This window comes from Crocodylus siamensis, chromosome 12 (genome assembly GCF_052110815.1).
Source record: "Crocodylus siamensis isolate JL-2025a chromosome 12, ASM5211081v1, whole genome shotgun sequence".
Taxonomy (NCBI): Eukaryota; Metazoa; Chordata; order Crocodylia; family Crocodylidae; genus Crocodylus; species Crocodylus siamensis.
Genome location: NC_143406.1, coordinates 41,777,424 through 41,801,461, shown reverse-complemented (window position 1 = coordinate 41,801,461; position 24,038 = coordinate 41,777,424). Strand labels below are relative to the sequence as shown.

The 24,038-nt window shown below is 51.8% G+C and overlaps 1 protein-coding gene across 4 annotated transcripts in view; it reads right to left on the bottom strand.

Moving 5' to 3' along the window:
- Positions 1-9,806: 9,806 nt before the first annotated feature.
- ELFN1 (extracellular leucine rich repeat and fibronectin type III domain containing 1) overlaps positions 9,807-24,038 on the bottom strand; it is a 158,597-nt gene continuing 144,365 nt past the window's right edge. For all 4 annotated transcript variants that reach the window (XM_090023888.1, XM_090023886.1, XM_090023889.1 and 1 more), the window contains one exon: positions 9,807-13,428. In XM_090023888.1, the coding sequence (XP_089880014.1) occupies positions 10,556-12,946 (2,391 nt within the window). In that variant the 5' untranslated portion in view covers positions 12,947-13,428 and the 3' untranslated portion in view covers positions 9,807-10,555. The remainder of the gene's footprint in view (positions 13,429-24,038) is intronic.

Here is a 24,038-nt window from a genome sequence, read left to right as displayed (position 1 = left end):
TCAACCAGGTTTATCTTCAACTCGTTTTGGCCATTTTGAAACTGGTTTGTGTGCACTGAACTTCTGTTCTGTTACAGGTTTAAACCAGTTTCTGATCGCTTGAACTGGTTTGCGTGCCACTTCTGTCCCTAGCCCAGCTGTTTGAGAAAGCCAGCGGCCCCTGGTTTATTGTGCAACAGGTGCATTCGAACTACTCATGGGTGACCGCCCTGTGTTAAGTAGGTGAGAGGGGGCTTGCCAAAGAGACACAGAGTTCAGAGTCATCCTCCCTGGCTTGATTTGATGCACACCAGAAGGATCCAAAACGGCCTTGCCAGGTTCCTGGGCAGCCGCCGTCCGGGCGGAGCACAACCACAGCCCCCACGGGGGCAACAAGTGTCCATAACTGCTGCTGCCATCTCAAGCTGCAGGCCCAGCGGAGAGGTCAAGGTCATACTGAGAGACTCACCTGTTTTCTCCCTCCTGGCAAGGGGCCATGGGAGGAAGCGTGCTGATTTTTGTGCTGTGACTAATGACTTGTCTTTCCCTCTCCCGGGCAACCAGTTCCCCATGTGAGATGCAGAGAGAGAGGCGGCTGTTGTCTCTGCCCCTGGGGACGCTGCTTAAGCCCCACGAGTTCCTCCTGTTTGCTCGGCGGTGTCTGAGAAGAATTCCCCAGAGGCGCCGACTGGAGACTCAAAAGTCCAAGCCACGTGCTCCTCGCTCCCCACTGGCCATCCCAAAGCATTTGCCAGTGAAGCTTACTTCTATCGTTTACCCTGGACCAGATTTTGGAAAGGTGCGCACAAATTCCGGCAAACGCAACCTGTGCTTTGCACGTGGCGAGGTGTGCGTGCCAGCCTCCGTCAGAGGCTGCACACCGAGCTAGGCACGTACCCTTTGGAAAACTTGGCCCTAAAATATACCTACCTATATTTAGATCCACTTTGCCACATTTAGACGCTGCTCGTACATCACGGGCTCTAGCTTTGAGGCAGAACTTGCTACATGTGAGACTCAGGTTCCTTTTCTGTCTGGCACTGCAAGAATCGGGAGCTGTGGGTAGCAGGGTATGAATTACTTGCAAATGAAAATCTTCCTTTGCTTAGCGTGGGATGCCGTGCAGTGAGACTGAGGGATGCTTTTTATTCATTCATTCATCATCCCTTTGAGGAATGCTGCTTTAAGCTAAAAAACATTTGGTGAACATTGAAAAGTTTCACTCGAAGCAGAAACTTTCTGTGAAAGGCTCTTGCCAAGCCCTCGCTACTGCTGTCTCCTTTCCTTCTGAAGGGAACAGCACGGCTTCTACAAAAGCAGCAGCAATTCTCCAGGGGCTTTGGAAGCAGAGGGTGGAATAGATTAGGATTAAATAGTAATGTGCGGGACCAGCTGCTGGGGCCGTCTCGTGTGGCTTTCAGGGGTCTGGAGCGCAGATAACCCAGCCTAGGCCAAGGAAGGTCTTTGTTTCTCTCCAGCCTTGCCTTCCTCCTCCCATCCCTCATCCTCTGAGAGAGCCAAAGAACTGAAAACCTGCATATGCCTTCTCCTCTTTTTCTTCTGATCCCCTGCTCTCTTACTTCCTTTCTTCTCCCATCCTCCCAGGCTCAGATATCATACCTGTCACACATAATAGAGCTGCCAGCTGTTCCCTTTACCAGATCCACGGTCATTAGTAGAGGTCCTCAGGAGGACGTTTTGCTCCAAAAACAGGTCCCCACCCACTGGGGCTACAAGACAATCCTTCACGCACTATAGCAATATTACGGATTTGAGATCGCTGCGGCCTTTGGAGCAGACATCCACCCAGCCCCTTTCTTGCAGTTTATTTTCTGGCGTCTCTAAGAAACAGCCTAGTGTTTCCCCCCTCCAAAAAAGCCAACCCAGCAATTGCACTAATGACAGCTGGATGCTTCATTCATGTTTGCCACCGAGCAGAGCGGGTGCTGTGGCTCTGTAAGACGTGGTAAGATTGTCAGTGGGGAGCAGCATCCGTATAATGGTGCCCGGGTAGAGAGGTTGGCCCCTCGTTTCTGTGGGTAGAAGGACGGCGAACAGAAGAGCAAGAGGGCCCAGGAACCGGCAAATAGGAAAGGCGACAACCACCGGCAGCGGTTGTTCCAGGGAGCACGGCGGTCTCAGCAGCTCCAGCACATCTGACCGCCTGTTGGAAAGGGGCCGTGTCAACGCAAAGGCGCATGAGGGCTGTGCTGCGGTCTATGTCCTCTGCTCCCAAGAGGCTGGCTGGTTGTTGCCTATACTGTCATACCCCCACGCGTGCGCGCACACACGCGCACCCCTTGCCCACTCGCCCTCCTGCCAAGATGAGGCAGCTAGGGAGCAATTTACATCTTGGCACAAAAGTGGAGGCTGCTCTTGCATACACGACATCGTCCCGTGGTACAGGGGCATCCTCCACTTTGGTTACTGATGAGCTACCGGTATCCAACCCCCCTCCTCCTCTGTCGTCCCCCTGCTGCCTCCCTCGCTGGCAGCATTGCGCTCTTCGACAAGGGGAGGCAGCTCCTTCTGAAGCCATCGAGGCATCGGTGTTTCTAGAGGGCGGGCGAGAGTACCTCCCCCAACTCAACACATCAGAAAATGTCGTAGGGTAGTTCAAGGAAGAGCCAGCGAAGGGTCCCTCTGCTGCTTCTCTCTGTTTCATCGCCTCCGGGAAGCAACTGCTCACTCTTAAGATCTCCCTCTCCTTTTGCTCTGCGCAATCTCAGCCTCTCAGGAGACGGCCTCCTGTCCGACAGGCAGGGCACAGCTGTTCTCTCTCGCTCCCTAATCCTGTCCCTTTGTATCTCTCAGCCTCGCTCGCTATCTCTCATCTCCCCGCGTCTTTTCATCTCTCTCCCTTTCTTTCTCAGAGCCTTTTGTTCGCTCGCTTCCCCTGTCCAGTGGCACAGTCGAGGCTGCCGAGCGGGGTGATGACGAGTGGCATTCAGCAGCATTGTTCGGCGCTCTCCTTAGACGGCGAGGGCACTGTCAGTCTGGAGCATCTCTGTGGACCTATCTATCGGCTGCTTTGCCTGCCAGCAGGATCCCGTTCTGTTGCGACTCCAGGTCGGTTGCCCCCACGCCCCCCTGCAAGAGAAGCCCAAGCCTGCAGGAGACGGTGGAAGAAACAAGAAAGCCTTCTCCAAGCCTCCAAGGCAGGTCCCTTTCTCCCAGGCCTGTCAAGTCTTCCACACTGAGTAGTTGACACCTGCAGCTGCCTCTGCTTTTCCCCTCCCCTGCGTAGCCTGGAGCCCTTGTTCAGCTGCATTAGGAACTGTTGCCGCTGCTGGTGAGGGGAAAAAAGGGGCTTTGTGGGTCGGGACCCTGCTGCATGCTGGTATCTGCTGGGGTACAAACTCGGGGCTCTCCAGTGCTGTCCAAAAGGCTTTTGAATGGGAGTAGCAAGGAGATAGACACCGATCCAGGGGGGCATGATAGTCTTCTTATTGCCCTGGGAGACTATCCGAGGAGGTGCTGGGCTCTGTGGTTGCCATTTCCATAGGAGGCCTGCGTCTGCTCCTGCCACTCTTCTGCCTTTGCTGCTTTTCACTTTCTCCTGGAAAGTACTTCCCCTCGTGCATATTGGTGCTGGTGGAAGGTATTAATCCCTCTGCTCTGGAGTCCTTTATTTGTCCTCAGAATCGATGCACCCGAGCAAGAACCCCTGCAAACGTTGCACACGAGCCATGTGCTGCCAGCTCGCCTCAGCCCAGTTTTGGAAGGACATCCCCTCGCAAGGAGAGGGAGAGTTTGGCCTCTGCTCAGCCTTTGGGCAGTGGGCTCATGCTTCACGGAGGAGGGGATGTCTCTCACTCTGCTCTGCCTGGTGCCCATCTCCGTGCACCTCTTGGCAGCTCGTTCCATGGGATACAAATCTTTCCGGCTGTGACCCTGGCCGTGGCAAGGGCCTGGCTCAGTAGCGAGGTAGGGAGGGGATCAACAGCAGGTGCTCCACATTGCTCCCCGATGCCAGCTGCAGACTGTTCGTAGTAAAGCTGTTTGCTCCTAAGCCAAAGCCTGCTAATGCCAATGGAAAGCATCCTGACAACTTTAATGGGTGGCAGGGTCTCTGTGTAAACTCACATCTGGGTACTTGGAGCTTTTCTGACCCCATTTTGTCTAACGAGCTTCTGACCCTGACAGGCGTTTCATCTAGAAAGAGCAATGCTGCTGCATCAGATTTTTGGCATTTCTCTCTGCTGGATCCTGACTAGTCAAACACTGGCATGAAAACAGGGCCACACTGATTTCATCTGCTCCTGCTGTTTTATAATACTAATAACTTTGTATTTCTATGGCAGCTTTTGTTTGCATAGCTAAAGGGCTTCACAAACAGGCTATTAGTTAATCAAGCCTCACCAATCACCTCATCCCCCAGCAGTGAGGAAGGGGGACCGGTGTTTCAGAAATCCAGCATTAGAAGCACAGAGAGAGGAAGTGATTTCCCCTAAGGTGAGAGACGTCCCGTGCTGCCAGCTGACTCGATAGCATTCTCTCTGTTTTGTTATGAGCTTTTATGGCATCTCTTACCTGTTGTTGTGGAGATGATTATGATGTCATGGGGATTAGGATTTAATTTGGGGAATAAACCTCCACTCCCTTGGATTTAGTCTTAGTACGACAGCCTAATAAATAGAGGTCCTTGTGCTACACTGGAAACCTCTGGCTAATGAGAGGATCCCATGAGTAGAGGAAGCCACCCACAGTCACTATCCGTTAGCATCACTGATGTATCTGAGCTCCCTTTGCTGCCTCCCCTGATTGAATTAATCTTCCCTGTGCAGTGCATGGGTAGTATTATCCCATTTTACAGATTGGGGATGGAGGCATGTGGCGCAGGAAGCAAGTGAGTAGCAGGTGAACATCACAACACTTCTGCAGTTCAAGGCAGCGAGCACACTGCAGTCGCTGCATGACAGTGCCACAAACCCCCAGATCTCCCTAGGTGCCAGCACCAGGTGCCCCTTGGTTCTCCACCTTGTAGACCAGCCCTCACTGCTGCCTCGGCTGGACCGTGGAAGTGCTCTGCCTCTTCTGTGGCTGCTCTGGGGCAGCCTCGCACAACCCTCCTGTGGGAGGCTGGCGAGGGGGATGCTTAATCTGCCTGTTCTCTGTGCACCCCTTGCAGGTCTTGCTCCCTGAAGGCAGAGTGCCTCTTCTACATGACCGACAGGAGACTTTGCTCACAGCTCTGGAAAACCTGCACAGGCTTTACCTAAAACCTGCAGTGGGGTGCCCCCATTGCCATCTCCCTTTGCACATTAGTACACAGGTTACTCAGGAAATGATCCCGCTCCAGAAGTTGCTGGAGCAACGTTTGCACCAGGACCTCAAGTCCTGGCTTGGCGATTGCTGAATGTGCCAGGGCGCTCGCTCTAGGCCCTGCTCTTTTACGTTCAGGTGCATGTCCCACAAGAGAGAAGCTCAGACACTCCAAGGTGAAGAAGAGGGAAATGTTTAGCAGAAATCTTGTTTCCTGCTGGGCCAGGCACTGTTTGAGACAACTGGTGCTTTGAGGTGAAAGAAAAGCAAGTGAAATGCATGCTGAGCCTGGGATATGAGAGTGTTGCTCCTAGGACCACAATATTGATCCGTGGCATGAGGAAAACACTGTTGCTGGCTGCATTTGTTCTGGAGCAGGGGTGCCCCCATCTTTCTACAGACCATGCAGCATGCCCCTCCACTTCTGGCTGGAGATGAGATGAGGATATGGCATATACCCCTTCCTTCTCTGGTCCCCAGACCAGTGCATGGTACTTCTATTTTGTGTGCGCTGAGGCTCAGGCACAGCATTTATGATGGAGCCAGGTTATGGGACAGGCCTCGCTGAATTTGCTCCAGGACTAGGAGAGCAATATGGTATCTTCGGATGCAGCAGACCTGCCGTGTGAGGAGTTGGGGGCTCTGCAATGAGGAGCCGTCCCAGTTCCAGAGCCCTGTGGCTGGCACGCAGCGACTGGACTGCGAGGGGTGTTGTTGGGTGTACCGAGGCCTGGTGCACATGGCTTGTCCTTGCTTGTGCCAGGGATTAGGATGTCAGAGCAGTCTCAGTGGCACCGGAGCCTGACACACGTGCTCCACGTGGACACCGAATCTTGCAAGCAGCCAACATTAAGACTTCCCTCCCTGTGGCGCAGCCCACTCGCTGGGGCTCCTAGCACCATCTGTCCCTGCAACACGCTCCATCAATGGGGAATGGCCCAAGCCCGGCGTTTCTCAGGGAAAGCTGTCGTGGGGTCAAAGGGACCTTGCCACCAATCACTTCGTGTCTGCCTTCTGCCGCGTGTGTCCTGGGCAGTGGGTTTGTCTGGATTCCCAGGTCCGCAGGCATCCCCGGCATACCTGACAGGACAGGCGGTTCGGGCGAGGAGCTCGCTTTGCTGCCCGTGGTAATTCAAAGGAAGGTGGCCCAGGGCAGGGCGCATTGACTCCCACGGGAGCCAGAGCTGGGATTTGAAGAGAAGGGGTGGCGGGGAGCTATTTCCCAGGCTCTTCCCTCTGACTGGTGACTGAGATGCAGGGCCAAGAGGCCATGTGTGGGGAAAGGCTTGGGGGCACTTACAGCAGATGCTGAAACCTGCCTTTACTTCTGCTGAGCGACTATTTTCCTGGGGAAATTTTCTGTCTTGTATAATGAAACCCTGTTAATGGCTTGTTGTCTACACAAATAAGCATGGGGAATGAACTCATGCACTTCCCAGCCTGCTCCGTGTCTCCCTAGCTCAGCTCCCGCTCTGAACAAACATAACCTTTGCAAGAACGCCTGTCAAAATCACTTCGAAGTATTGAAATGAGAGTAGAGGACGCCGCTCCTTCCTGGGCCCTAGTGCTCCTCTGGTGGAGCTAAGCATTTCCCACAAAGGAGACTCATGAGAGGGTGGCTGGCAAACACAGCCAGGCCTGAGGATTTGGTTGGATACAGTGGACAGGTCTTAGAAAACCACAGGGCTGATGAAGCCCAGCCAGCAAATGAGATGGCGGTTGTATGCCCATATGAACTCAACCTGCAGCCTTAGTCTTTTCGAAGCGGCTGTATCGACAGGGAACATCGGCTGCAAGTTTTGTGCTACCGCCTTGCATCTGGGCAAGGATGGGGGGGTGGGGATGGACGGACAGACGGACCTTGTGTGTACCTCCCATTTGAAGCGCCCCAAGGGATGACGAGGTCGAACGGTCACAAACTCCTGCTAGACCGTTTCAGGCTGGACATAAGGAAGAATTTCTTTACTGTCCGAGCCCCCAAGGTCTGGACCAGTCTGCCAGCGGAGGTGGTTCAAGCACCTACATTGAACACCTTCAAGAGCAAATTGGATGCTTATCTTGCTGGGATCCTATGACCCCAGCTGACTTCCTGCCCTTTGGGCAGGGGGCTGGACTCGATGATCTCCCGAGGTCCCTTCCAGCCCTAATGTCTATGAAATCTATGAAGCATGGTGCCTTTTTGTGTCGCACCCTAGGCACATCTAATTTGGTGCAAAGAGCCGGGATATGGGGCGTGAGCCTCTTTCTTGACCGGGACTGGAACATGGAGCACCCCTCGACTCTTCTGAGCAGGGACCAGAAACCCCGGTCAGCCTTGGGTACGGGCCCAGCCTTCTGCCTCGGGGAGAGGGCACGCAGACAAGACTAGCCCGGGCGGGCACCGGGGCTATATAGATGCTGCGCTCTGTGCTTGCGTCAGCCTGAAAGTCCCTCAGATTGTCCCTCACAATCCTGCCTTGAGCAGAATTCGTTTCCTCTCGCCCGGGAGCTAATTCAGGAAAATAATTTTACCATCCAGCTCACCCCTTTCCCACCCACCATTGCTTCTGCTTCAGCCCTGCAGGTCGACTTCATGCTCAGCGCTGGAGCTGGTGCCAGTGATTCCCCAGGTCCAATCTGGAAGTGCTGAGGTACGGCTCTTCCTGGCGTTTCTTTATAATATAATTCATTTCTTGCTTGACATGCTTCTGCGCTGGATCCTGGCCCTGCTGTCAGTGCACAGAGCAGCCCTCGGGGGCTCATTTGGAAGCCTGGGCATCGTCACCTGTTCCTCGTTAAAGCAAGGACTGGCTGAGACCCAGGCTACCCCAGTGAACTGCCACTGGCGCTTTAATTTCCACCTGGAAGATGTCTTCACACTATTTCGACCTTCCATAAACCTTCCCACCTCACCTGAGACTCTCGAAGGTCCTTAAAAAAAAATACCGGTCGTGAACTGAACCTTTAACCCTCTGCGAACAGGAAAGGTCGTGTCCTCATTTTAGGGATGGGGAAGCCGAGGGACGGGGATGTTTGGCCCCAAACTTGGAAATGGGACGGCTGCTCTGGGAGAGACGCTACCTGGGAGGCCGGTCAGACGCTTAGGGGTGCTATGCCCCTGCGGCTCTCGCTCGCTTTCTTTGGAGTTGCCAGAACTCAGCACCCTGAAAAGGGTCCCCAAGTGCTTGGGCACCCACAAATGAGCGAACCCCTTGGTCTATCCGACGATGCCAATGATTTACCCAAGGCCAGCGTCGGAGCGGGGAGTAGCATCCACAAGCCTCGTCTCCAATCCCTGCGGCACACCACACAGTGTCACCACCGCTGATGGCCGGGAGGGTGACAGCACCAGATTCAGCTGCTCTTCAGACTGACTTTTCAAAGCCATGCCAGAGACGGAGCAGCATGCCCCCCCGCCCTGGCTGCTACAGGAGGACCAGAGACACCCAGAGCCCTGTTCTTTCTGATCTGCCCAGGAGAAGGGCTGTCTGTCCCCGTGCTGTACGGCGTGGAGCAAAGCGGGGGGATTTTCTAGTCCTTCGCACCTTGTCCTGTTCAGCTTGTCAGTGCGGGAGCTGGAATCCCAGGAATTGACTGGGACAGAGGGGCCTGATCCTGGGAGTTCACTCTTGAAAAGGCAAGCACTTTTCATTCATAGAGATGGGGCAGGATGGTTGAAAGCACATCTGAGGAGGGGGCAGGGAGCCCGTTCGCTTCTTCATCAACAGTAATGAGTATATTAGACCATAGGGGACAAGACAGGCTCTCCGGTTCAGAATACTCTTTGCTGTTCATGAAGTATCCAGCGTGCCCCAGCAGGGCAAGAGCTGATAAGAGCCATTCCTGCTGTCTTCTCCTGGTCTGGAGCAGACAGGCAGGGACCAGACAGGCTTGTTCACCTCTGACAAGCTACAAAAGGGCTGGCATACTACCTGGGATGGATAAGGGCTCCTATCTGGCAATGTTATAACGTACTCTGGTTCAGTCAAGCTATCGTCTGCCTGCAGGAATTACTGTGCGAGCTTCTCTGGCCTGTGTTAGGCAAGGGCTGGACTAGATGATGGTAACGGCTCTTTTTTATGGCTAAAAGATCAGTGAATCTGTGCCCTAGAACCAGTTACGAAACCCCCACCTCCCTCCCAAATGTTCAGACTTTCTGCCACCCCCATCGCTTGTCTGTATAAAGAGAGAGAGGCTAGTGCTTTTTGGTTAGTGGTTGAACATTAACTCCTGCGTTGCATGCAATGGGCTGAGGAAGGCTTCTATTGCTGGTACCCTTTTCAGCTCCCGCTGCAGACAGGATCCCGTCACCCCCTGAACAGAATAATGAGAGGGAGTCTGGTTTTTCTATTAGAATGTGCCTTTTTTCTCAGTGCACTTGGAATCCATCAGAACTTGGACACAGACATTCATCGGAGGGGGTGGGGGGAATGAAAGCCAAATGAAATGAAAAAAGAATTAAAAAAAACCCCCAACCCAAAAGCAAACAGGTTAAAAAAAACCCCAACCAACAAAAACCTCCGAACCAAATGCAACCTCTTTCTCTAAAATCCATGATTAAAACCTGATACAAACAGGTGAATATATATATATATATATATATTTAGTAGATGTAGTATTGTTTTTTTTTTGTTTTTTTTTTTATCTCTTCTCTCTTTCTTGTTATACAGCAAACATTGCAAATATAGAAATTTTCTCTGTACAATAGAACAACTTCGGTTTACAATGCCATGGGTGGTAAAACCTCTCAGTGAATAAACATGTGAACGGGCCTTCGACCAGATGAAAGTCTAAGATGGAAGACTCCGTTTGCAAAAAAGCCCCAAAGGATATTACTCCTTCTGGTCTCTTTTTGGTTTTTGTTTTGTTTTGTTGCTGTTTTTTGTTATTTGTGTTTGTTTTGGAAGGGAAGGAAGAAGAAGGCAAACTGTACACAAAGAATCCACAAAACCACGGAATAGGGACTCATGCGATGCATTTTGGGGTACTCCAGACCTTAGATCTCGGCCCTTTCTCTCTCACACTCTCTCTCTCTCTCTCGCTCTCTTTTTATATTCATTTTTTCTTTTTTTTCTTTTTTTTTAAAAAAAAAGGAAACAAAACAAAACTTTTTTTTCACGCCACAGTTTTTTTTTTTTTTTCTTTATAGTGTTTGTGGTCAAATTTGGTGCACATCTCACAAACGTGAGACCTTTTTAATATCTCTCTCTTTTTATATATTATATAGAATAATTATAGATTTTCATAGTTTCTGTTTGAAAGTCTGAATAAAAATAGCTGCTGCAGGTTGCTTTTGGTCCAGTTAGTGTTCAGTCACGAGTTGTGTGAGGACTCAAGACTTTTGCTGGGCTGACACACCCTTCCAGTAGTCTAGGATGTCGTGAAGATCCTCGTCTTTGGCAAACTGGACCTTTTTGCGCAGGGCATGGCCGGCTGCCATATACTCCTCCTCGTCTTTGTGCCGCTTCCGGTTGAGTTTGAAGCGTTCCCAGATGCTGTGTGACGGTTTGCATGTGTACTCTGGGCTGGAGGTGTAGCTCAGGTTGTGGTATTGAGGCGAGAGCTGCGAGTAGGCCAGGTCCCTGGGCCGGGGTCTGGTCAGGGGCTCCAGGATGGAGGGCTTGCGGCCCCCCATGCCGTCGTGCTGCTCCCCCTGATGCGAGCCGGGGTACGAGTGCCGGTGCTCGCTGTACTGTCGAATCTTCTCCGCCTCTGCCCGCAGGATGGCAGCCGCCGGCGTCACAGTGAGGATGGTGTCTGTGGTTGGGGATGTTTTCTCAATGTATTTGGCTTCTGATTTGTGGCCGGAGCCCTCGGAGCGGAAGGATCTGGGGCTCCGGATGGAGCCACTGGAGGACGTGCTGGAGCGTTTGGGAGGTGCCTCCATGCTGTGATGTCTCTGCAGCGGGTGGCTGTAGCTTTCCTTGTAGACGGGGGACAGGAAGCCGTGTTTACTGGGGATCTGTTCCGACAAGAGCACCAGCTGAGGCTCTGCCGTAGAAACTGCTCCAGATTTCACCCCCTGGAAGGAGGTGGACTCTGATTTCAAGGCATCGATGCAGTTGTTAATGATCTGGTTCACTTTGTCCACCTCCTTTGCGATAGTCGAGATCTCGGCCACAGAGCTCTGGCTGTCGGGCGGCAGGGACAGTTCGCACTCTCGTCTCTCAGGCTGCTCCCCGGTCCGTACTTCCATGTAGTTGCCTTTAGTGGCTTTGGGGGTCTCGCTGCTGTCTATCAACTTGTACTGCTCAACTTCCCCCGCGGAGGGGAGGTAAGGGATACGGGTCACTGTCTCCCCACCCAGCATTTGCCCTTGCGACAGCTGGGTGATGCTGGTCGTCTCCATCTCTGGTCCGTACTTCAGCTCGATGATGGTCTTCTTCATGCTGCCGGTCGCTTTTTTGTGCTTCTCCTCCTGCTGACGCCTCTTGCGGAGGCAGTAATACACCACCCCCAGGACGATCACCATGCCGAACAGGCAACCCAGAATCGTCATGATGTAGTGGGTGGCAGTGGAGGGTGTGGGGACTGGCTCTTCCCTGTTTTTTCTGGTTGGGAAGATGGTGATGCAAGTGTGGTTGTACCTTAAGACCTGGTGGTGGGAGACGATGCAGTACGTATAGTCTCTTTGTGCTTCCAGATCCTTCACCTCGATTTCCTCCTTCTGCTTTTGGAGCTTTTGGAGGTCTGTGGAGAAGCCGTTTTCAAACCGGGCCAGGACGTACATCCTGCTGTAGGGGAACGGGATGTGCACAACCAGCACGGCCGAGTTATGGGTGACGTGCGTCGCTTGGAGGTTGGGGCGCACCTCCATCTCCCCAGCGGATGTGTAGAAGGGGATCTGCGGTGTGGTGCCGTCCCCAGAGGAGCAGTCTTCTTCTGAGCATGGGCTTTCTGAGGGGGCTGTGGTCACCTGGTACTTGGGGGGGAACGGGCGAGGTATCATGGTGTAGGGGCCACCAGTGCAGAGGGAGGAGAGCATGCTCAGGGCGTTGCGGTAACCGGTCCGGCCTTGGCCGAGCAGGTAGTAGCCAGAATAATCTGGCGGGGAGTCACACTGCATGCGGTCATACGTGCGCGTCATGTTGGTGAAGGCCTCCAGCCATTGTAGGAAGCCCAGGAGCTCACAGGAGCAATAGAAGGGGTTGCTGTAGAGCTCACAGACGGAGAGCTTGTTCAGGCCCCGGAAGGTGTTGCTGTCGAGTCTCTGGATCCTGTTCATGGACAGGTCAATGTTTACTATGTTGGGGCACTCCCAGAAGGCATTGGGGGTGACTATCTCAATGAGGTTAGCCTGGAGGTACAGGTACTCCAGCTTCCCCAGGCCCCGAAGGATTCCCTCGGTCAGGTTTCTTAGCCGGTTGTAGCCCAGCTGCAGCACCTGGAGGTTGAACTGTCCCGAGAAGGCACCATCCTCAATGTAGGAGATCTCGTTCTTGGTCAGGTTGAGGTATGTCAGGTTTCCGAAGCGGCTGAGCGAGGAGTACTGCACGCTCTTGATCTTGTTGTCGTTCAGTCGCAAATCCACGATCGTGCTGTTGATCTGCTGAGGGATGGACTCGTACGGGGGCTGGTTCTGGCTGCAGATAGCCAGCCACACGAAGCCCTTGTCTCCCTCAATCAGCCAGCAGTCTGCCCGCACCCTGCCCGTGTGCAGGATCGAGACAGCCGCCATGCACACACACAGCGCTGACGTCACTGCCCACCTACGACCTGCCATCTGGAAGAGCAATGCAAAGAAGGAGTTTCCCTTGTCTGCTGGAAGGGGGAGAGGTGCTGGATCTGAAGACCAGGGAAGACGTGGGTTTAATAGTCTTTGGGGAGCTTCACTTTTCTCTCCTTTCTCCTCATGGCTTGGAACCTAGTGGGCAGTGTCCAAGGGAAAGGGAGGACCTCTTTGTCCAAGTTGCACAGTGACTCCTCGCAGGGTGCTGCACCACCGGTTCAGTGAGGCTGGACCTGCATTGTTAGCCCTTCTGGCATCTCGTCCAGCTGCAGCTGAAGTCGGGCAGGGCCGGGTGGGGACTAGGCAGAGGAGTCTTTCTGACTCAGAGACCAGCTTTTCTCCTGCTTTCTACAGTACCTCTCCTCATTCTCTTTTTTCTACCCATCTTCAGGTCAGCACTGGGGTCCTTCTCCATCTGCCTGTCCGCCTGTATGTCTGTCTGCCCCTCAGAGCCCTTGTCCAGTTAGCTGCCTCACCTGCAAAGAACCAAAACGAGACACAAAAAGGAGTCAAGATGACATTTTATGGTACAATGCAGCACCTCCAGCATGAGTTCTGAGGCCACCTCGCCATGGCCAGCTTTGCTGTGAACACTGGGGGCCTGGGTTTGAAATGTGTTGTGATTTTTTTTTTTTTAATTTATTTTACAAAAGCCCTTTATGGTGCTTGCAGATACTTTGGGGCACAGGCCGTGCTCACAGGTGGGTACAAAAACTTCTGCATTCCCGCATTTGTTACTGCAGTTGTGGCAACCGTGCACCCACAGGACTGGATGCAAGTTGAGGCCAGTTGCTTGACACTCCAGATAAAACCTAGCCCCAGGAAATGAAGGCAGAGGCTCTGGTAGCAACTTCAGGACCTCTTGGGTATAGGAACATCCTAGCACTGCTCTCTCTTACATCTATCCCTTTCTTGTCTTTGGTGGAGCGACTTGCCACCTCCCCTGAAGGACCCCTCCCTGCGTGTCCGGTGTCAGAGTCGAGAAGAGTTCAGATACCATTCCCCAAGAGTCTGGTCTCTGCTCAGGGGTTCACCCTATCTCAGGAGACCACAGGAGGCAGAGCAGAGGCTGGGGGCATTTCCTTGAAGACACCGCTGATAAGCAGAAGGCCTCAAAGCAGGTAGTCAATTGTGAAATTCTCACCTGTGAGATAGATATATATTTTTTTTGACTGTCAGAGTGGTGCAATTTAACATCCAGAATCAGGGATCAGTTTGGCTGGCCCCAGGGTTTGGCATGGAGTCGATACCATGAACGTTTCACTGCCTCAAACGCCAGTTCTCCCATGGTTGTCCTGACACCCCATTGGCTTATGAAGCACTCCCAGACACTGCACTGTGAAAATGCTGTGAAGACCAAATGGGATGAGGGGGCCCTGGGGAGGGAAGGCAAGTCCAGGAGGAGATTTCTCCCTCTTCCCATGGGCTCTTTGGAACGAGGAGGTTTCTGGACCTGGGAGGAGACAACCGCTCCATATTGCAGAGGCCCAGCAATTTTACTTGCCCTGAGCTCTCTCAGGTAGACCTGGACATGGCCATGTCCTCTGGTCCTAAGCTTTAGGCAATGACACAACCCATTTGTAAGCAAGGGGCCTGGTTTCATAACTCGCCCAACAAAGAACAAACGAGCCGGCAAAGCGCAAAGTCCAGTCCCAAAGTGCAAAACCTGGCTGCATGGGAGAGCGCGTGAAATCTGCTTTTTTCCTAGGCTAGGACATTTCGTGCCACTTGGGCCAGTCCTTTCTCAGGTACTGGGGAATAATAGCTTTAAACATGACCCTGGCATTAGTTCAAAGAATCAGCCCAGGCAGTGCAGCGATGACCCAGTGTAAAGTGCTTTTCTACCCAAGCCACCCTGTCTCCCCATCTCCCAAACATGCTTGTAGCAGCTCCAGCGAGTACGTGCTGGGTGCTTCAAGTCCGTGGGTCTCATGACACTTGCTGACAGCAGAGCTGTAAGGACAGGGCCAGGCATCTGCAGGCGGGGGCTGCAGCTATCGTGCAGCCGTGGTGGCAGTCGTTCCTTTCCCCCACAAAGTCAGTGCCCAGAGCAGCTGCCCTGGTCAGCAGTGAGATGGAGGGCTGCATCTTGTTCCTTTGCCATCCTAAATGTACCTTCTTCTGCTAATGGTTCTGTTGAAATCAGGGAAAATCCATTTTCCCACCCTGAGATAGCAGAACATGAAAGGGACGGTGCTTCGGAGCAGAGGGCCCCGCTTCACCAGTCACTCTTTATATCCTAGGAAATAGGCCAATAACCATGAGCGGCAGAATAGTTTATTTGCCCTTACTGAGACACGAACAATGAGTAGCCCCCAGTGGAACGGCTTGGGGGATGTTGCTGGAATAATACAAGGTGCACTCGTTCCAGCTGTGCGGCGACCCAGCCACCCCCTCCACAAGCTTCTTCAATGGAGCCAAAAGACTGTTGCTGCAGCCTCCCGCGCGGAGGCCAAGGATACGCTGCAACCTCTGGGCAGGGGGTGATCGTTTTGACATCGCTGCACATGGCAAAGCCCTTGTCTGTGCTTGCCCAAATGGCCTTTGGCAAGTATATCCTGTACCTGCAGTGCCATGGTGTGCTGCCTAGCCCTATGGGCACCCTTTTCAATGTAGACTAAGCCTTAGACGCCGTAGGGGATGGGACAGGAATTCTACCCGCCCAAAGCTTGCCAGCACCCCTTGCGTCTCGCTGCGCATCCACGCACTGTACGTGCCCCCTCATCTAATGGAAGAAAGCACAGGCTAATGACTGAAGCGCCAGGCCAGCAGTCACGTGGGTTCTCCGCACAGATGTGCCACTGAATCCCCCATGGCCTTGGGCAAGTCAATTAACCTCTCCATGCTTGAGTCTCCTCTTCAGTGAGATGAGGATAATGTTACTCCTCCCTTGGTTCACGGAGGTGCTGGGAGGCTGCATGAAAGCACTCTGAAGTCCTCTGCCGTCTGATGAGCGATGGCAAGGTCTCGTCTGGAGGGCACACTGTAAACACGTAGCGTTCAGTTCAGTCTAGGGTAAGAAGCTGTTGGGCTCCCGATTGAGCCCAGCTCCTTCCCTGTCTGCCCTGTGCCAGCTGCTTCGCCAGGGAAACACCTGGAAACAAAGCTTGCCTTCAAAAGGGACCAGCACGGTTGGTTTGAGCTGAAGCCGCAGCTGTTTCTGGCTACACGCAGCACCTTTCCTAAGGATGCCACAGGCTCAGCCACCTGATTTGCAGCCTATGGTTAGACTTTGGCTGGCCCATACGCGGCTGTGCAAGTCTCCTATGTTTCCTATAAAGCAGCCAGCCTCGACTACAAGCTCCTGGCTCCCTCCAGGCCAGACGCTGCTCCTTGTTGGCAACCCCTGGGGCACAAGCTACCGCCGAAGAGTGTCAGACTGCAAAGCCCTCTCACCCCCCACTCTCCAGTCATTAGCTATCCCAGGATGTCGTAGGAGGACAATGAATGCTGCATTGTCCTAAGGGCTGGGGCAGTGGGTCCTCTTTCCCTGGGCTGGGAGTGCATGTGTACCCTCCTGGGACTTCCCTCTGGCTTCATGTAGCACAGCACTGCCTTTGCTATGGACTTAGCCATGCATGATGCACATATCTGGCCTCATATACTGTATCAGAAGCCTTTACTGTGTCCACTGGCTTACCACGCTGCAGCAAGACAACAAGGGAGAGCAGGGGAAGACCATGAATGACGTCTTTCCTTCTCTTTGGTGGGCAGGGCTCTGCCTCGTCATGCTCTGGCTTTGGCCTGATTCAGAACATGCAAAGCCTCCAGCTCTGGGAAGGCTTGTGGTTGGAGCCGGGGTCCAGTAAGTAAACCAGTTACCTGTCTTTAGGGATCTCAGTGGTGGTTTCTCTCTGAGCCCTGGGCCCTAGAGCAGCACCTTGGTGCAGGGCAAAATGAAGACAACCCCACAGCAAGGAGAGCAGGATTAATCCCAAGTGGGTATCTCCTCCCCAGCACTCCTCCTAGGTCTGACGGGAGGCGTCTGGGGTGAGGGGGACTATATGTAACTGTCTCCGAGAGGCTACACAGTGCTCATGCTGCCTGTTTTCTCTTGCTTTCCCGTGTGCTGCTTGTCAGTTGACTTCTCTCCAATAACAGAAAGCAAAAAAAAAAAAAAAAAAGGCTTTTTATCAGCCACCGAGTTTAATTTCGGCTCATTAAAGCAAGCAATTTGCTGGTTTATTTGCTTTGCAAAGTGTGAATAAAATGACAGCATTAAGGCTGTAACAGAGAAAAGAGGGGCTAATCTCCCTCTTTATTAGACTGCCGGGACATGACTGTGACAGAGGTCTTGTTGCTTTGCACAGAGGAGATCATTGTTCATAGTGTAGCTCCTGGAAGTGTCCTTTCCAGCACAGCCTGTGGGGTGGAAGACAAAGGCAGGCTACGAGCCGACAGGCTGCAAAGCTGGGGAAGGAGCTAGGAGACCTGAAAAGGGTTGCTAATTTATGCCCCGGAGACCTGGGACGGTTCCTCCTTTGCTTTTCTGTTCTGCTCTTCATACAGAAATCCTTCCCTTTGACTTGGTCCTCCTGTAAAAATACTGGATCAGCATAATCACTGGTGCTCCAGTGACTAGCACTGCCTGATGATCAGACCCATTACGACGGCTGTCCTCCACCTCCCCTCGTGGCTGAAGGAATCCTTCAAGGCCAAGAGAGGAGGACGTTTCCCAGGGTAGGAGCATTCGGCCTTGCTTTGCTCCCTGTTGGTTGCCTTCAAGCAGGTACCGAAACTTTAAGGATCTTCACCAGCCTAATTGCTTCCCCTGGTTTCTCTCCTTTCCCATGCCATAATTTAGCTAGCTTGCCAATCATCCAAAGGGTCTTCCCGGGAAACCAGGGTAGAAGCCACTTGCCACTCCAGGGTAAAAACACCCGGAAGAATAAAATCTACCAGGTCTTTATTTACTTCTCATTAAGAAACAAAAATGGCAAGAAAGACTTTTCCTCTCTAGCATGCCATAGCAGGATGCTGTGATTTGACATAGTTTAATCTAACCTGGAGATCTTTTAAGCTCTGGCTTAGTGCAGCTTCTTTCTGTCACGTGCGTGTTGTGGCTGACACCCTGCCGCCTGTCAGGAGCGATGCAGCATGTGAATATGGTGTCCCAGCTTGCAGAGGGCTTGCACCTTTTCATAACTAAGCCCCTGTGGCTGGTGGGCACCAGCTCGTCAACTCCCTAGGGAAAACGGCGGAAGCACGCTACCTCTGTCGGAGGGGCAGGTGTCTCGTTGCCCGGTCCGCTGTGGAACGGTGCGCTGTTATTGCTGCATTTCCCTTTCCTGGTACTTTTCTGAGGGACTATGGTGCATTTTGCTGCTTGAAAAAAGAAGGGTGGTGTGGGGAGCTAATATCTGGCTCTAAAGGCAGAACGCGTTTGCATTTCCTTTCCACGCAGCCCTGTTGAAGAACTTTGCCCCTGGTTTTCAATATCCCCGCTGAGACCCAAAACCACACAGCTCTGCAGCGCCCCAGCGCCCCTCTTATTTCAAAGCTGAACCATTTCAGATCTTTGTCAGCAGACCTAGCAAACAGGGATGGCCGGGGTTTTGTAACACAAAGAAACACCCATGAGGGTTTGGAATGAGAGCATCAAGCTTATTTCACTTCTAATCAACTAAAAACCCAGAACGAAGGCCTCCAGAGGTAGAAACACTATTGCCAAGGCCCCAGAAGCAGACTTCATGGATGTTGGGTTTTGTTTTTGATTCTTGATGAGCAGCATCACAGTAAATCAGACCAGAACAGCAGCTGCAAGGAGAGCTACCATTGAAATCAAACAAAGCAAGCAGAGTCAGGGGGAGAGGGATCCGGGCAGCCAGTATAATAATATGCAGTCTCTGGCACTCAATTCTTAATTTTGTTATTCTAGTGAATGAGTTATTTCAAATTGTGGATGAGATTTCCTGGCAGAGGGCAAGGAGCCAGGTGACCATGCACACGCACTCGTTGTGTCCTCCTCCTTGGCAGATCCGTTCTTCCAGACCCCCTCTCCCCCGGTTGCTCCGCATCCTCCGGCTCCTTCTGGCCATATGTCACCTTCTCTTCGCTCCTCTTTCACCATCACCTGGGTCATTTTATCAATAAATGAAGGAGCCGTGCTACAAAGAGAGCAATGGCGGAACGGCGGTGATACATTACAAATGATAAATGTTTAATCATGCAAAGAGGTGGAGAGGGGAAATTTGGCTAACAGGCACCAAATGTTAAAATGAACCCGGGCTATTCATTATGTGTAAAATAATACGAGGAGACAGCTCTAAGATGGCAGAGAAAACATTTATTAATGATGAAGCTTTTCCTAAATGGTTTCACGTCCGTTCCGTATATGTCAGGTGTGGAAAGAGCGCTCCCAGGCAGGTTTTCTTTTAATTCATATTCCTGGCACCAGTTTACACTCCTCCTGCTTGGTGATATCGGGTAGAATTGCCCAGACAGTACATAATAAATGTGCTCGGGCCTATAAAATCCAACCCATCCTCAATTCAAGCTGCAGATTTGGATTCCACGGTCAAAGCGCCGTACTGCACAGCTCTGGTTTGCATCTCACCATCCCTACGAGCCTTTTCTCCTTACGCTTTGCAGAGTTAGATAATAGAGATTCATAGTAATTCCTCCCCCTCTGCCCCCCCACTTTCCTTGCTATTATTTATTATTTAAAAGGAATAGGCAAGGGAGGAAAGATACGTTTTCCACTGAGGTTTGAAGAGAGATTAACAGGCAATGAGGCAGAAAGATACGGGGAGCTGATTAAAAGGACCATAACCCTATGAGAGAGAGGATTTTAGTGAGGCTGTGGAGAGGTGTGTGGAAGAGGCCAGTTCTGTGGGGTAGGCTGGGATGCTCGGAAACGAAGTAGCTAGCGTTTGATCTATAGACTACTGCAGTCACCTGCCCTCGTATGAAACGAGCGGCGAGTGGGAGCCTCAAAAGCATTGTGATACGTCGGCACTTTGCTCACGGGTATGAACGACTCGACTGCACGACAGCAGCGGGGAAGCTAGCACTAGGGGGGACAAGAAGGGTTTGGGAGTGACCTTGGTTCCCCTAGCATCCCCTGGCATAACAAGGACTAACGGCCACAAGTTTTCGGAGAGGAGGTTTAGATTAGACATCCATAAGAACGACTTCACGGTCAGGGCGGCTAGGAGCTGGAACCAACTCCCAAGGGAAGTGGTGCTGGCTCCTACCCTGGGGGTCTTTAAGAGGAGGCTTGATGCCTACCTGGCTGGAGTCATCTGAGCCCAGTTTTTCTCCCACCCAGGCGGGGGGTCGGACTTGAAGATCTACAAGGTCCCTCCGACCCGGCTGCTGTGATTCTATGAACAAGTCCCATGGGGCACAGGACACCGAAGCAGAACATTTCTGTACAGAAACATGGAGAAGCAATGGCTTGACGTTCCTGCTTAGATGTGTTTCTGGTTCTGTGACAAAAATTGGTATTTTCAAGGCATTCCTTCCCAATTTGAGACGAAACCAAATGTCAGATCTTGGAACGCCGGGCAGAACGCACAGCGCAATGCCAGCCTCGTTCTAGTTTCCAGCCATCAATGCTACTCTGCTGTGCCCCAACCCACCTAGCCTAGCTTTTAAGGGGTAACCAGATCCAAGCCCTATATAATGTGTTTGCAGGCCACTCAGAATAATTATGTGTGAAGTTCAAGTGAATGCATCGAAGAGCTTCCTGGGAACCAAGCTTATAAACCCAGCTGGTTACCTATGCATTAAACCAAACTTCTGAAATACCAGCATGGGCAGATTAAATGTCAGATGCAGCTTGTGGTGGACCAGCAGACTCTCCGAGGAAAAAAGCAGCACAACAATTAAAAGAAAAGAATGAGAGGCAAGTGAAGAGGTGAAAGGTTTTAATAGATGAGGAGACGTCAAAAGCTCTAGTCCTGCATAATGGTTATGGCAAGAAATAATAGGTTTCAGCAGGGGGAGAATTCCCCTGGAATCAACTAGGCATTAGAAATAATGGACTGGCTTCCATTGCACCATTCCTCTGGCATTATGCAGGAGTTGCATATAAGGAGTAATATACTCATGAATCAGCCCTATTTTTTCCCCTGCAATAAGTAAAATGATATAGTCGAGAATCCACATAAGGCCTCTACTGCCTCAGCATGAAGGAACGAGCCAGGAGACGTGCTTCTGCTCTTTCCTGCTGAGACCGTCTGAACTGTGACTTTGCTCTGCCCTGCTGTCTTCTCTCAGCCTCCGCTGTTACTTGAACCATGTTTTTACTGCTTCAGTTTTAAAATCCGGTTCTGTAAAAGGTCTAGATGAACCATGTGCCCTCCTGAGAGGGAAGCCAGGGTTTTGTTCAGAGTAGGATTTGGTGATGGATCCCAAGCATGTAGAGGGTTCATCAGCTTTAGAAACAAGTGTAAAGCAGCACTGGGTACTACCCCTCTTAGCTCTCCCACAAAAGCCTGTGATTCTTGTAGGCCACCTTTTTCTATTTTAAAAATGAATTCTCTTCCCTGTTTGTGAAAGCCCCACGTTATCGGGGGAACTAACAGGTCTCCATCCAGCCGTTGGATCTTTTAGTTCATCGCAGACCCTTTGCGGTCGTCTTTAGACTGCCGTCTGCTGTCCGCGTTCTTGAGAAAATCTCCTACAATGTGATCTCTTCAGACCTGGGCCTTCAAGCTGCAGCTTCAGCAGTTCAGTGTGATGGGGCAGCCAGTTTGGCTTGAGTTCGGCATCTGCAGTCTTACTTTGTCACAGGCCGGCTTTCATACAATAAAAGCTTGTTTGTGCAGAATAACAGCACTGCAGGGAAACCTCTCCAAGCAGTCATCCACCTTCCTCACAGAGCCTTGGTAGGGATTGTCTCATGTTTGTCAGCTCTTGGGTTTGAGTGACCTGCTCCTTAGGATAGGACACTCTCTTCCAAAGGCTGGAATCTGCCTTGTTATAGCACCAGGGATTAGTATGAATTACCCACCCTGTGGCTTTACAGGTCTTATCTGACCCATTGAATCAGGAAGGCAACTGCGAGAGATGCATACCAGGTGGAACATGGATGCAACAGTCTTTGACTGTTCTCCAAAGCCTCTGACACAGGATCCCTTGTGCGAATCCTTCTGCATCAATGGCTCCCATTCCAGGATCGGGGCCAGACTGACTGTGCAAGGGAACCAGAGACCCTGACTAGAAGCAAAACACTATCGAAGGGACAAAGGAAGCAACTAGAAATATATAACATCCTCTAATTGCTCTGGGTTATAGTTCTCTCAAGTGTTGGAAGTTGCAAAGGTAGGTAAAAAGTTTGAGTTAAGCGTGATCTCCAAGTCGATAATGTCCCTTTAATGATAACACAACACACCTTTCGTCACAAAGAGATCCTTGAGGAAATGTGATGTGAAGGCTCAGACTCAGGGAGAACTGGGGAAACAGCTCCTTAAAGGGACGCGATGTGGATAAAAATAGTATTTTAGGAACAATTCTTACCTGCATAACTAACGGGTCTGAAGCTTATTATAACAAGAAGAATTGCAGGCCATTAGCTTCCTGCGTTGTGCATTTGAAAGCTTGGGCTGGTCTAATTCTACGGTTAGCGTTGCATTTGCGTCTTGTGTGAGCAAGTGCCGCACAGTTGGTGTTTCAGCGGCTATTCAAGGGAGGTTGTTTCTAAAAAAAATTGCTCTGTTTCCTTTTCAAGTCTCCAGAAACTCTTCTTTCAGTTGAGCAGCCCTGTTGGCCATCACAGTTATTAATTTACAAAAATCTACATTTGGACACTGACCATTTGTTAGACGGACAGAACAAGTGTGGGTAGCAGGGAAAACTCCCTTGTATCTATCATACATCATTCCTCCCCTCTTTCCCTGGAAGAGGACCCAAACATATCCTTTATGCCTGGTCTGCAAATGATGGGCTCAGTCATGAACCACCTCATATGCCCCATGCTGGGAATAATAACGTGGCAAGGTATTCCTTGCTTCCCCATATGACTTGCTCTATCCCAGGTCACCGCATGGAGGTAGAAGGCCTGTGTTCAGGGAGAAGTGGGCAGAGCTTTGCTTCTACCTGCCTGCAAATTTGTTTCTGAGCACAGAAAGGGAAGTCACTTATTCCCAGCATAGGGCCAGCTCAGCGGACTGCAGGAAAGGGGAGAAGGGATCTAACTGTGCCTCTGACGTTGCAATGTGGGCTGTGTCCTGCTCCAAGGACAACGATGCTATGCTGTGCCTCTTCCCCAGGGCTCATGGTAGCCATATGTTCCAGCTCTTTCCTGGTTTTGCTGCACAACTCCAGGTGGTGCATGGTTGAAAAGCAGGCCGTTTCTGTGCGAAGGATATTCCACTGCACTGTGCGGCTCTCAGGACTCTCGTAAGACCCATCTGTATGTCTCTGACCTGTGTAATTTGGACACTGCAGTTCAGTACCTCAGTCAGCTGAGACCGGGGCCTGGATGAGAGTGAGCGGGTGGAAGCGCAGCTCCAACACGACTGAGGGGATGATGGTAAATTGGGGAAAGGAGACGGCAGAGGTAATACCGGTCCCTCTGAGTGAAGGAGCATGTCCACCGTTGCGCCGCTGGCTGACAAATGTTTCACAGCGTGGTCCACCCTCCAGGTGAAGCTTAGGGTGTTATAACCCAAAGAGCCTAAATGACCTGGACCCAGCCTATCTGCTGGACTGCCTCCCTCTATAGCACACTGCCACTGCTAGAGTCGGTAGCGGTGCTCAAGCTGGATCCCTTCACGGAAGAGATGGGGTGCCTGCCTGGCGAGGCCATTTCCCATGAGGGCTCCCAGTACTTTGGATCCTGTTGCCCCAGCTCTCCAACCCCAAACAGCTTTTGTCCAGGGCTTTCTAGGCACGCTGCAAGAGACAACTACTAGGGTCTCTTGAAAAAGCTAAGGGACACGCTGCTTTGATGCTGAAGAGGGTAGGTGACTGGCAGCCCAGGCAGCCAGGTTTGTATGGAGCTGATTTTAATGTTCAATGTAATTGTATTTTTGCGTGATTAGTTACGGCAGGGCGCCTGGAGCCTGGGGAAGGCATCTTTATTACGTTAAAGCCAAGCAAAAGACTCAATCTATCTATCCTGCTTTCAGGCCTAAAC